General features: G+C 39.6%; 1 protein-coding gene across 1 annotated transcript in view; it reads left to right on the forward strand.

Annotated features, from left to right (window-relative positions):
• Positions 1 to 1,157: 1,157 nt before the first annotated feature.
• LOC120999241 (indolethylamine N-methyltransferase-like) overlaps positions 1,158 to 13,765 on the forward strand; it is an 82,179-nt gene continuing 69,571 nt past the window's right edge. Inside the window, exon 1 of the mRNA XM_040430113.1 lies at positions 1,158 to 1,296. Within this exon, the coding sequence (XP_040286047.1) occupies positions 1,158 to 1,296 (139 nt within the window). The remainder of the gene's footprint in view (positions 1,297 to 13,765) is intronic.

The following is a 13,765-nucleotide window of genomic DNA, read 5'->3' on the forward strand; positions in this document are numbered from 1 at the left end:
CATGTTGTCTTAATTTTTGTTGAATAAAAAATGACACAGTGGAATCTGTAGTGTATAGTCGGATTTACCTAATTGTAAGGCATTTTAAGGACTTTTTTTTTAATTTTAAAGATTTTTTTTTTATATTATGTCCTGATACCTAAAATCATAGAATTCAAAGAGGGCGTACTTTATTTTTTCAGGACTGTACACACAAACATACACACATATATAAATATTATTACATTGCATACACTTAGGGTTTCAAAACAAAGGCAAAATGAGCCTCTACTCCTGCTGCTTATCCCCAAACCCAGAGTAGGCTTTCCTAGCCTTAAAGTAGTTAGCCCATCTGATACATTGAGGTCATATCGCTAGGATGCTCCCAATGTATGATAGGTGCAGGTCTCACATCTGAGACCCGCACCTATCTCTAGAACAGAGACTGCAAAGTGAAGAAGGGCAGACCATGCATGCGTGGCTGCCCTCCATTCATTTCTGTGGGAGTGCTGAAAATAGCTGAGCAGCGCGCTTAGCTATTTTCAGACGTCCCATAGAAATTAATGGGACGCAAACACAGCCATAGCACCATTCACTTCTATGGGGCTGATGGAACTAGCTGAGACAGCGTTCGGCTATTTTTCGCAGTCTCTTAGAAATTAATGGAGGGCGGCCGAGCATGTGCGGTCCACTCTCCTTCACTGTGTGGGTTCCATTTTAGAGATAGGTGCGGGTCCCAGAGGCATATCGCTAACCCTAGCGAAATATCCCCAATGTATGAGATGGGCCAACCCCTTTAAATCTAAGCACCCTGACCAAGGCATGGGTGGCTTGTTGTTAACTTCCTCCTGACACATGCCAGTCAGACTTCACTAGCTAAGCCCCTGGGGTAAAATGAGCATTGAGATAAAATAGAAAGACAGTAATCACTAATGAGCACGTCAGCAAACTCATCTCATAGCAAAAGGTATTAGAGGACAGGAGAAAACATTTACTTGCAGTTTATGTATAACTTTCTATTGAGTAATGCTGATGTTTATTGGACATGTTTGCTACACAAATATATGACAGCCAGAGACTCATTAATCTTTAATAGTGGAGGCTGAGGTTATGTCAGTTACTGCTTATATATAAATCTACTGTCTACATACTGTACAAGATCATTTTTGTGTTTCAAGATGGAGTTTACTGGAGGGGAAATATATCAGTCCAGCTTTGACCCCAAAGCATATCTGGCCTCATTCTGTAGTCTAGGATCTGGAAGAGACGACATTCTAATGTTCCGCCTAAAAAAATGCTTTGAAACATTTGGACCAGGTAAGTGTGGCATACTTTACCTAGATAGGGGGGTAGAATTGTCGTAAATGGCAGCCTCAACTGTGTTCCACTGTCTGATCTTGAATCTCCCAGAACAAAATGGAAATATTACAAAGTAACATTTATTTCATATCCCTTAAAATAACTATACTATAATGTCCCACCTACTTAAATGCCTTCAATTATTTTCTTAGGTTAGGATTGTAAGTTATAGTGGCTCACTCCACTTGTCACTGTGGTAATGGTGCCCTGCTGCAAGTGATTCACCTACTCTCTTAATTTAAACAAATGTAAAATAATCAGCAGGGACTCACCATCTGAATTTCACATATATAAAACATTTAATATAATGATCAAATAAAATATTATGGATAATACTACAATATATGAAAAGAATTAATAACCATATAACCAATTACAAATGGAAAAAGGTATCAGATGTGATAGAATCAATAAAAAAATTGAATAAAAAAATCGGATAAAAATCAGATAGAGTATCACATAGAATTATTTGGATGTGATTTTTTTCGAATAATATTCGAATGCAATTTCAAGTGTCCACTAGGTGTACTTGTCTATATGTCCTTGTCGACAATCCAATACAAAGTTCTTTACAGAATGTGCTTGATTGCAATATATATTCGACCAAATTTCGATCGGTCTTTTATCACAGATATCCTTAATTTATGCACTGAAGTGGCTGGAGGTAGGAGTGGAGCCCAGTGGCAAGGACCGCAGGCAGGTAGTAAGCGTGGTCAGACAATCCGGATGGCAACGGTGGTAGCAGTTCAGTAGGTAGGGATAAGGCAGAAGAATAGTCGGTAGGCAGGCGGTGGGTCAGGGCAGGCGGCAGTAAGCGTGGTCAGACAATCCGGATGGCAACGGTGGTAGCAGTTCAGTAGGTAGGGATAAGGCAGAAGAGTAGTCGGTAGGCAATTCCTGGTCAGCAGTGGACTTCCAGCAGTAGCAGGAGCAACAGATGAGGAGAAGCTTGATCAAGGCTCAGGAGCTCAATAATCAGCAAACTGGAGTGCAAGGGGCTGGACTATATAGGGAAGTACCAGGTGTGGGGAATCAAGGGTAATGAGCAAGGCTAGGCAAGACTGAGGTTAACTAATAGGCTTCAGGGAGGAATGTCCAGAGAGGACGGTAGCCTAGTAAGCAGGGCTACCGCCTGGGATGTGGCTGGTCACGGGTTCGAATCCTGACACGCTTACTGTAGAGGTGTCCCTCTCACAGTTCAGCTACTCACCCAGACCCAGAACTTTTGTCTTTTCTTTTCGTATGGTGTGGTTATGGCGCTCAGCTGTCGGCTTATTACATTCCTAAATATGTAATACCTTCATTCCATATATTTCTATATTGTTTTACATATAAATTATACAATATATAGCTTGAATAACATTCAACTCTATATTCAATGGTTATTTCAAAGAAACAAATAAAAGGAACCAAAAAACGCACATGCGTTTGTAATGCGTTTTTCCTGCGTTTTTTCTGCAAGTTGCGTTTTTTGGTTTATTCTGTTCCTAAATATACACTGGCTAAATTTTATGCATTCCTATGTTATTTTACATATAAAATATACAATATATGGCTAAAGTAACCCCCAACTTTATACTTAATGGTTATTTCAGAAGATGGAATAGAAATAGCCAAAAAACGTATATGCGTTTTTTGGCTTATTTCACTCCCAATTATATGATAACTCTATTCCTTACATTTCTATATTGCTCTATATATTCATATTGATTACATATCACCTAATTAGGTTGTCATTCATCAAATACAATAATGTGGTCATTTTCTATATTCCATAATCGTTATAAAACGAATCAATAAGAATAAAATACTTTATTAGTTAAAAATTTATTAAACTTGAGTTAATTGTTATATAGTGTGATAAAATGTTTAAAACAGTGTATATTGCTGTGAATTATTTTCTGCATATTTTCTGTATTGTTGTGTTGGCAAAGGAAAGTGTGCCTTCCCCGAGGGAGAGTCGTGGTGCTGGAAAACAGCCTGACACACGACTCTCAATCAGGGAGAGGCCCACCCCCTATATGAAACCCCATATTTCAAACTCTGAATTTAGACCACCTCTTCTTATTGAATTAAAATCATAAATATATCGTGATTCTATTAGAGACATCTTCAAAATATGATCTCCCCCTCTCCAATTAGTTTAAAAAAATTCTAGGGCCGTAAATATAATTCCACTTGGCTCTTTATTGTGTTCTTGCTTAAAATGCATTGATAGGGGGTGTTTTTCGTATCCTTTTTTATGTTCGCTATGTGTTCAGAAATTCTTGTCTTTAACCACCTCCGGACCGCCTAACGCAGGATCGCGTTCCGGAGGTGGCAGCCCTGCGCACAGTCACGCATATACGCGTCATCTCGCGAGACGCGAGACTTCCTGTGAACGCGCGCACACAGGCGCGCGCGCTCACAGGAACGGAAGGTAAGAGAGTTGATCTCCAGCCTGCCAGCGGCGATCGTTCGCTGGCAGGCTGGAGATGTGTTTTTTTTAACCCCTAACAGGTATATTAGACGCTGTTTTGATAACAGCGTCTAATATACCTGCTACCTGGTCCTCTGGTGGTCCCCTTTGTTTGGATCGACCACCAGAGGACACAGGTAGCTCAGTAAAGTAGCACCAAGCACCACTACACTACACTACACCCCCCCCCGTCACTTATTAACCCCTTTTTAGCCCCTGATCACCCCTAATCACCCCTGATCACCCCATATAGACTCCCTGATCACCCCCCTGTCATTGATTACCCCCCTGTCATTGATCAACCCCCTGTAAAGCTCCATTCAGACGTCCGCATGATTTTTACGGATCCACTGATAGATGGATCGGATCCGCAAAACGCATCCGGACGTCTGAATGAAGCCTTACAGGGGCGTGATCAATGACTGTGGTGATCACCCCATATAGACTCCCTGATCACCCCCCTGTCATTGATTACCCCCCTGTCATTGATTACTCCCCTGTAAAGCTCCATTCAGACGTCCGCATGATTTTTACGGATCCACTGATAGATGGATCGGATCCGCAAAACGCATCCGGACGTCTGAATGAAGCCTTACAGGGGCATGATCAATGACTGTGGTGATCACCCCATATAGACTCCCTGATCACCCCCCTGTAAAGCTCCATTCAGATGTCCGCATGATTTTTACGGATGCACTGATACATGGATCGGATCCGCAAAACGCATCCGGTCGTCTGAATGAAGCCTTACAGGGGCATGATCAATGACTGTGGTGATCACCCCCCTGTCATTGATTAGCCCCCTGTAAAGCTCCATTCAGATGTCCGCATGATTTTTACGGATGCACTGATAGATGGATCGGATCCGCAAAACGCATCCGGACGTCTGAATGAAGCCTTACAGGGGCATGATCAATGACTGTGGTGATCACCCCATATAGACTCCCTGATCACCCCCCTGTCATTGATTACCCCCCTGTCATTGATTACCCCCCTGTAAAGCTCCATTCAGACGTCCGCATGATTTTTACGGATGCACTGATAGATGGATCGGATCCGCAAAACGCATCCGGACGTCTGAATGAAGCCTTACAGGGGCGTGATCAATGACTGTGGTGATCACCCCATATAGACTCCCTGATCACCCCCCTGTCATTGATTACCCCCCTGTAAAGCTCCATTCAGACGTCCGCATGATTTTTACGGATGCACTGATAGATGGATCGGATCCGCAAAACGCATCCGGACGTCTGAATGAAGCCTTACAGGGGCGTGATCAATGACTGTTGTGATCACCCCATATAGACTCCCTGATCACCCCCCTGTCATTGATTACCCCCCTGTCATTGATTACCCCCCTGTCATTGATTACCCCCCTGTAAAGCTCCATTCAGATGTCCGCATGATTTTTACGGATGCACTGATAGATGGATCGGATCCGCAAAACGCATCCGGACGTCTGAATGAAGCCTTACACGGGCGTGATCAATGACTGTGGTTATCACCCCATATAGACTCCCTGATCACCCCCCTGTCATTGATCACCCCCCTGTCATTGATCAACCCCCCTGTCATTGATCAACCCCCCTGTCATTGATCAACCCCCCTGTCATTGATCAACCCCCCTGTCATTGATCACCCCTCTGTAAGGCTCCATTCAGATATTTTTTTGGCCCAAGTTAGCGGAATTTTTTTTTTTTTTTCTTACAAAGTCTCATATTCCACTAACTTGTGTCAAAAAATAAAATCTCACATGAACTCACCATACCCCTCACGGAATCCAAATGCGTAAAATTTTTTAGACATTTATATTCCAGACTTCTTCTCACGCTTTAGGGCCCCTAGAATGCCAGGGCAGTATAAATACCCCACATGTGACCCCATTTCGGAAAGAAGACACCCCCAGGTATTCCGTGAGGGGCATATTGAGTCCATGAAAGATTGAAATTTTTGTCCCAAGTTAGCGGAACGGGAGACTTTGTGAGAAAAAAATTAAAAATATCAATTTCCGCTAACTTGTGCCAAAAAAAAAAAATTTCTATGAACTCGCCATGCCCCTCATTGAATACCTTGGGGTGTCTTCTTTCCAAAATGGGGTCACATGTGGGGTATTTATACTGCCCTGGCATTCTAGGGGCCCCAAAGCGTGAGAAGAAGTCTGGTATCCAAATGTCTAAAAATGCCCTCCTAAAAGGAATTTGGGCACCTTTGCGCATCTAGGCTGCAAAAAAGTGTCACACATCTGGTATCGCCGTACTCAGGAGAAGTTGGGGAATGTGTTTTGGGGTGTCATTTTACATATACCCATGCTGGGTGAGAGAAATATCTTGGTCAAATGCCAACTTTGTATAAAAAAATGGGAAAAGTTGTCTTTTGCCAAGATATTTCTCTCACCCAGCATGGGTATATGTAAAATGACACCCCAAAACACATTCCCCAACTTCTCCTGAATACGGCGATACCACATGTGTGACACTTTTTTGCAGCCTAGGTGGGCAAAGGGGCCCATATTCCAAAGAGCACCTTTAGGATTTCACAGGTCATTTACCTACTTACCACACATTAGGGCCCCTGGAAAATGCCAGGGCAGTATAACTACCCCACAAGTGACCCCATTTTGGAAAGAAGACACCCCAAGGTATTCCGTGAGGGGCATGGCGAGTTCCTAGAATTTTTTATTTTTTGTCACAAGTTAGTGGAAAATGCTTATTTTTTTTTTTTTTTTTTTTCATACAAAGTCTCATATTCCACTAACTTGTGACAAAAAATAAAAAGTTCCATGAACTCACTATGCCCATCAGCGAATACCTTGGGGTCTCTTCTTTCCAAAATGGGGTCACTTGTGGGGTAGTTATACTGCCCTGGCATTCTAGGGGCCCAAATGTGTGGTAAGGAGTTTGAAATCAAATTCTGTAAAAAATGACCTGTGAAATCCGAAAGGTGCTCTTTTGAATATGGGCCCCTTTGCCCACCTAGGCTGCAAAAAAGTGTCACACATCTGGTATCTCCGTAATCGGGAGAAGTTGGGGAATGTGTTTTGGGGTGTCATTTTACATATACCTATGCTGGGTGAGAGAAATATCTTGGCAAAAGACAACTTTTCCCATTTTTTTATACAAAGTTGGCATTTGACCAAGATATTTATCTCACCCAGCATGGGTATATGTAAAAAGACACCCCAAAACACATTCCTCAACTTCTCCTGAATACAGAGATACCAGATGTGTGACACTTTTTTGCAGCCTAGGTGGGCAAAGGGGCCCACATTCCAAAGAGCACCTTTCGGATTTCACAGGTCATTTACCTACTTACCACACATTTGGGCCCCTAGAATGCCAGGGCAGTATAACTACCCCACAAGTGACCCCATTTTGGAAAGAAGAGACCCCAAGGTATTCGCTGATGGGCATAGTGAGTTCATGGAAGTTTTTATTTTTTGTCACAAGTTTGTGGAATATGAGACTTTGTATAAAAAAAAAAAAAAAAAAAAAAAATCATCATTTTCCACTAACTTGTGACAAAAAATAAAAAATTCTAGGAACTCGCCATGCCCCTCACGGAATACCTTGGGGTGTCTTCTTTCCAAAATGGGGTCACTTGTGGGGTAGTTATACTGCCCTGGTATTCTAGGGGCCCAAATGTGTGGTAAGGAGTTTGAAATCAAATTCAGGAAAAAATGAGGAGTGAAATCCGAAAGGTGCTCTTTGGAATATGGGCCCCTTTGCCCACCTAGGCTGCAAAAAAGTGTCACACATCTGGTATCCCCGTACTCAGGAGAAGTTGAGGAATGTGTTTTGGGGTGTCTTTTTACATATACTCATGCTGGGTGAGATAAATATCTTGGTCAAATGACAACTTTGTATAAAAAAATGGGAAAAGTTGTCTTTTGCCAAGATATTTCTCTCACCCAGCATGGGTATATATAAAATGACACCCCAAAACACATTCCCCACCTTCTCCTGAGTACGGAGATACCAGATGTGTGACACTTTTTTGCAGCCTAGGTGGGCAAAGGGGCCCATATTCCAAAGAGCACCTTTCGGATTTCACAGGTCATTTTTTACAGAATTTGATTTCAAACTCCTTACCACACATTTGGGCCCCTAGAATGCCAGGGCAGTATAACTACCCCACAAGTGACCCCATTTTGAAAAGAAGACACCCCAAGGTATTCCGTGAGGGGCATGGCGAGTTCCTAGAATTTTTTATTTTTTGTCACAAGTTAGTGGAAAATGCTTATTTTTTTTTTTTTTTTTTTCATACAAAGTCTCATATTCCACTAACTTGTGACAAAAAATAAAAAGTTCCATGAACTCACTATGCCCATCAGCGAATACCTTGGGGTCTCTTCTTTCCAAAATGGGGTCACTTGTGGGGTAGTTATACTGCCCTGGCATTCTAGGGGCCCAAATGTGTGGTAAGGAGTTTGAAATCAAATTCTGTAAAAAATGACCTGTGAAATCCGAAAGGTGCTCTTTTGAATATGGGCCCCTTTGCCCACCTAGGCTGCAAAAAAGTGTCACACATCTGGTATCTCCGTAATCGGGAGAAGTTGGGGAATGTGTTTTGGGGTGTCATTTTACATATACCCATGCTGGGTGAGAGAAATATCTTGGCAAAAGACAACTTTTCCCATTTTTTTATACAAAGTTGGCATTTGACCAAGATATTTATCTCACCCAGCATGGGTATATGTAAAAAGACACCCCAAAACACATTCCTCAACTTCTCCTGAATACAGAGATACCAGATGTGTGACACTTTTTTGCAGCCTAGGTGGGCAAAGGGGCCCACATTCCAAAGAGCACCTTTCGGATTTCACAGGTCATTTACCTACTTACCACACATTTGGGCCCCTAGAATGCCAGGGCAGTATAACTACCCCACAAGTGACCCCATTTTGGAAAGAAGAGACCCCAAGGTATTCGCTGATGGGCATAGTGAGTTCATGGAAGTTTTTATTTTTTGTCACAAGTTTGTGGAATATGAGACTTTGTATGAAAAAAAAAAAAAAAAAAAAAATCATCATTTTCCACTAACTTGTGACAAAAAATAAAAAATTCTAGGAACTCGCCATGCCCCTCACGGAATACCTTGGGGTGTCTTCTTTCCAAAATGGGGTCACTTGTGGGGTAGTTATACTGCCCTGGTATTCTAGGGGCCCAAATGTGTGGTAAGGAGTTTGAAATCAAATTCAGGAAAAAATGAGGAGTGAAATCCGAAAGGTGCTCTTTGGAATATGGGCCCCTTTGCCCACCTAGGCTGCAAAAAAGTGTCACACATCTGGTATCCCCGTACTCAGGAGAAGTTGAGGAATGTGTTTTGGGGTGTCTTTTTACATATACCCATGCTGGGTGAGATAAATATCTTGGTCAAATGACAACTTTGTATAAAAAAATGGGAAAAGTTGTCTTTTGCCAAGATATTTCTCTCACCCAGCATGGGTATATATAAAATGACACCCCAAAACACATTCCCCACCTTCTCCTGAGTACGGAGATACCAGATGTGTGACACTTTTTTGCAGCCTAGGTGGGCAAAGGGGCCCATATTCCAAAGAGCACCTTTCGGATTTCACAGGTCATTTTTTACAGAATTTGATTTCAAACTCCTTACCACACATTTGGGCCCCTAGAATGCCAGGGCAGTATAACTACCCCACAAGTGACCCCAATTTGGAAAGAAGAGACCCCAAGGTATTCGCTGATGGGCATAGTGAGTTCATAGAACTTTTTATTTTTTGTCACAAGTTAGTGGAATATGAGACTTTGTAAGAAAAAAAAAAAAAAAAAAAAAAAATCATCATTTTCCGCTAACTTGTGACAAAAAATAAAAAGTTCTATGAACTCACTATGCCCATCAGCGAATACCTTAGGGTGTGTACTTTCAGAAATGGGGTCATTTGTGGGGTGTTTGTACTGTCTGGGCATTGTAGAACCTCAGGAAACATGACAGGTGCTCAGAAAGTCAGAGCTGCTTCAAAAAGCGGAAATTCACATTTTTGTACCATAGTTTGTAAACGCTATAACTTTTACCCAAACCATTTTTTTTTTTACCCAAACATTTTTTTTTTTATCAAAGACATGTAGAACTATAAATTTAGAGCAAAATTTCTATATGGATGTCGTTTTTTTTTGCAAAATTTTACAACTGAAAGTGAAAAATGTCATTTTTTTGCAAAAAAATCGTTAAATTTCGATTAATAACAAAAAAAGTAAAAATGTCAGCAGCAATGAAATACCACCAAATGAAAGCTCTATTAATGAGAAGAAAAGGAGGTAAAATTCATTTGGGTGGTAAGTTGCATGACCGAGCAATAAACGGTGAAAGTAGTGTAGGTCAGAAGTGTAAAAAGTGGCCTGGTCTTTCAGGGTGTTTAAGCACTGGGGGCTGAGGTGGTTAAACTCCTTTTTGTTCTCCCAAAGTACTGTTTTTTGCACGCGCATTCTACTACGTAAATTACACTTATTGTGTTACATGTTAAAAGATCTTTAATTTCCCGTGCAAATGTACTGTTGTGTGATTGAACTTTCATGTTTTTTTAGGGAACTTAGTTATTTTGCAGTTATTGCAACGCCCACAGCGAAAAAAAACTTTCAAATTATGCCATCCCTGTATCATAGACTGCTGTTGTTTTTTATTATTTTGTACAGTTGGAGCAATTTTTAATGATAAATTAGACGCCTTAGTATAGGTTATTTGTGTTTTTTCTGTTAATGATGGTCCTATTATTTTGTCCTTAAGTATATGATGCCAATGTTTATTAATGATCTTTGCTATTTGTTTATGTTGAAAATTATATGGTAATATGATTCTGATTGAATCTTCCTGTTGTGTTGTGTTTACATAATTTAATTTGGCTTGAAAGAAAGTGTCTCTAGTCATATTTTGCACTTTCTTCAATGACTTGTCTAATACATTCACTGGATATTGTTTAATCATAAATAATTTTTTCATTTCTTGTGCTTCTTTTTCTAAATCTTCCTGTTTTTGTACAATTTCGTTTTAGTCTTTGAAATTGGCTAGTTGGAATATTTATAAGCCAACGTGGCAGGTGGCAACTTAAAAATAAAATATGACTGTTTCTTGACACAGGTTTTTTATACGTTTGACAGATCATATAATCCATTTCTATTGAAATTAATAGATCTAAAAATTCTATCTGTTTTGTACTGTAATTTAGACTGAACTGTAGATTCAATTGGTTATGGTTAATAACATCGATAAAATTTCTCAATTCTGTTTCTGTATTATTCCATATTAATAAAATATCGTCAATATAACGATACCAGAGTAACAGGTTCCCCCCCCAGATGTGGAAGAATATGTCCCTACTCCCATTGCATCATAAAAAGATTAGCATAATTGGGGGCGAACCTGGTACCCATGGCTGTTACGGTGGTTTGTAGATAAAAATCAGTATTATAATAAAAATAATTGTGAGTTAAAATAAATTGTACTCCTTGAGCTATAAAATCTATTAGTTTTTTTAGGGAGATTGCTTTTTTTCTCTAACTGTGCAACAATTGATCGGATACCTGCTTCATGTTGTATAACAGTGTACAATGAATTTACATCTAATGTAGCTAATATCCAATTGGGCTGATATTTTGTTTTCTCTATCATCTCTATAACTTGGCTACTATCTTTAACATATGAAAAACTTTTTTTAACCACCGGTTGTAATATTTTATCTATATATTGCGATAGATTCAAAGTCGATGAACCAATTCCTGAGATGATAGGTCTCCCTGGAGGATTTTTTAAATCTTTATGTATCTTCGGGATACAATAAAATACTGGCAGATGTTGTTGTGTACCTGTAATATATTTATATTCAGATTCCTGTAGAATATTAGTATCTACTCCTTTTTGAGCAAAATTTATTAGTGCAGTATTATATTCTTTAGTAGGATTTGAACTTTAATTTTTGATACGTAGAATTGTCTGATAATTGTTTTTGACATTCAATATCGTATTGTTCTAAATCTAATATAACTACTGCTCCTCCTTTGTCAGCAGGTCTGATGACAATATTCTTTTGTTCTTGAAGTTGTTTTATCGCATTAAATTCTGCTGGACTTAAATTATTTCTTTTGTTAGAGTGTATTTTCATTGTTCTAATATCAGCTTCTACGTTTTTCTTGAATGCTGCCAGTTCATAAATTATTTCTTGCCTAGGGTACATCTTTGATTTTAATTTTAAATCTGTATGTGTATAATTATCATTTTGTGTAGAATTGGTAATTATTGGGTTTTTAATAAAATATTTTTTAAGACATAATTTTATGATGAATTTTTCTATTCCGATGAAAGTGTCAAATTTATTTAATTTTGCTGTTGGTGCAAATTTTAATCCTTTAATAATTAAATTAGACTGTGATGTTGTTAATTCAATAGAACTTAAGTTAATGATGGCATTATCATCGTTGGTAATTAGTTCCTGTAGTTTTTTTTTTCTCTGTCCCTTTTCCTCTCCGTATTCTCTTTTTCTTGTGTCTAGTGACTCCTGGTGATAGTGATGATGAGATGGGTGTGTAATTTCCCTGTTTTGCATATGAGGAGAATTCCTTTTGTGATATGTGTTCTGTGGATATTTGTGTGGATCCCAATTGTGATCTCTGCGTCTTAAAGTGGACCTTTCACTAGAATAAAACATCTAAACTAACTATACAGACATGTAGAGCGGCGCCCAGGGATCTCCCTGCACTTACTGTTATACCTGGGCGCCGCTCCGCTCGCCCGGTATAGCCTCCGGTATCTTCATAGTTAGGCTCCACCCAGGGGAACCTGCCGGCGTCTCATTCTCCCATGCTGTAGCGCTGGCCAATCGCAGCACTCAGCTCATAGCCTGAGAGAAAAAAAAGCCTCTCAGGCTATGAGCTGAGTGCTGCGATTGGCCAGCGCTACAGCATGGGAGAATGAGACGCCGGAAGGTTCCACTGGGTGGAGCCTAACTATGAAGATACCGGAGGCTATACCAGGCGAATGGAGCGGCACCCGGGGATAACAGTAAGTGCAGGGGGATCCCTGGGCGCCGCTCTACATGTCTGTATAGTTAGTTTAGATGTTTTATTCTAGTGAAAGGTCCTCTTTAAGTTGTAATTGTGTCTCATTGGTAATATTTGGTGTCTTTGTTTGGGTGATTGGTGTGTTTCTTGATATGGTCGTATCCTGTGATGGGGTGGTGTCCTGTCTAAAAAATGTGGGTGGGCTAAAGATTCGTATCTATTTGTGGTAGGTACATTGATTTGTATATTATGTTCTCTATTATTTTGTGAGTTTAAAGTGCTATTGTGCTTTTTTGGCTGATTGTCTTTATGACTTTCTTGAATTTTAATATTATTGTCTACAGTATAATTCTAATTTTTCTATTTTTTTTCAAGATGATCTCTTCTTCTATTGTACTTAAACTTTTACAAATTCTTTCATGCAATTTTTTTGTTTCCTCATTGTTTGGAAACTGATTAGATGTTTCTTTAATTAGATTAATTTGTTCTGTAATAGTTTCCAACATTTGTATTCTTTTTTAATAATTAGTTGGACTAATGCTATTGATTGTGTCATCAATAAATTGTCCTACTCCTGTTTGAACTCTTCATCACATAAATCATATGCTGGGACCTTAGTTAACTGGAGGCCTTTAGGTATGTTACCATTTTCAAGATACCTATTAAGGGATTTCATTTCCCATCGCTGTTTTAATTGGTTAATTAGAAGTGTCTCCAGTTCCCTAAAAGTCTCAGTAATAGACTTAGTCTCAATAGTTGGTTGATTCGATTAATCAAAAATATATGATTCAACCCCTATTTTAACTCACAATTATTTTTATTATAATACAGATTTTTATCTACAAACCACTGGAACAGCCATGGGTACAAGGTTCGCCCCCAGTTATGCTAATCTTTTTATGACGCGATGGGAGGAGGAACATATTCTTCCACATCTGGAGGGGAACCTGGTACTCTG

Source organism: Bufo bufo, chromosome 1, assembly GCF_905171765.1.
Source record: "Bufo bufo chromosome 1, aBufBuf1.1, whole genome shotgun sequence".
Taxonomy (NCBI): domain Eukaryota; kingdom Metazoa; phylum Chordata; class Amphibia; order Anura; family Bufonidae; genus Bufo; species Bufo bufo.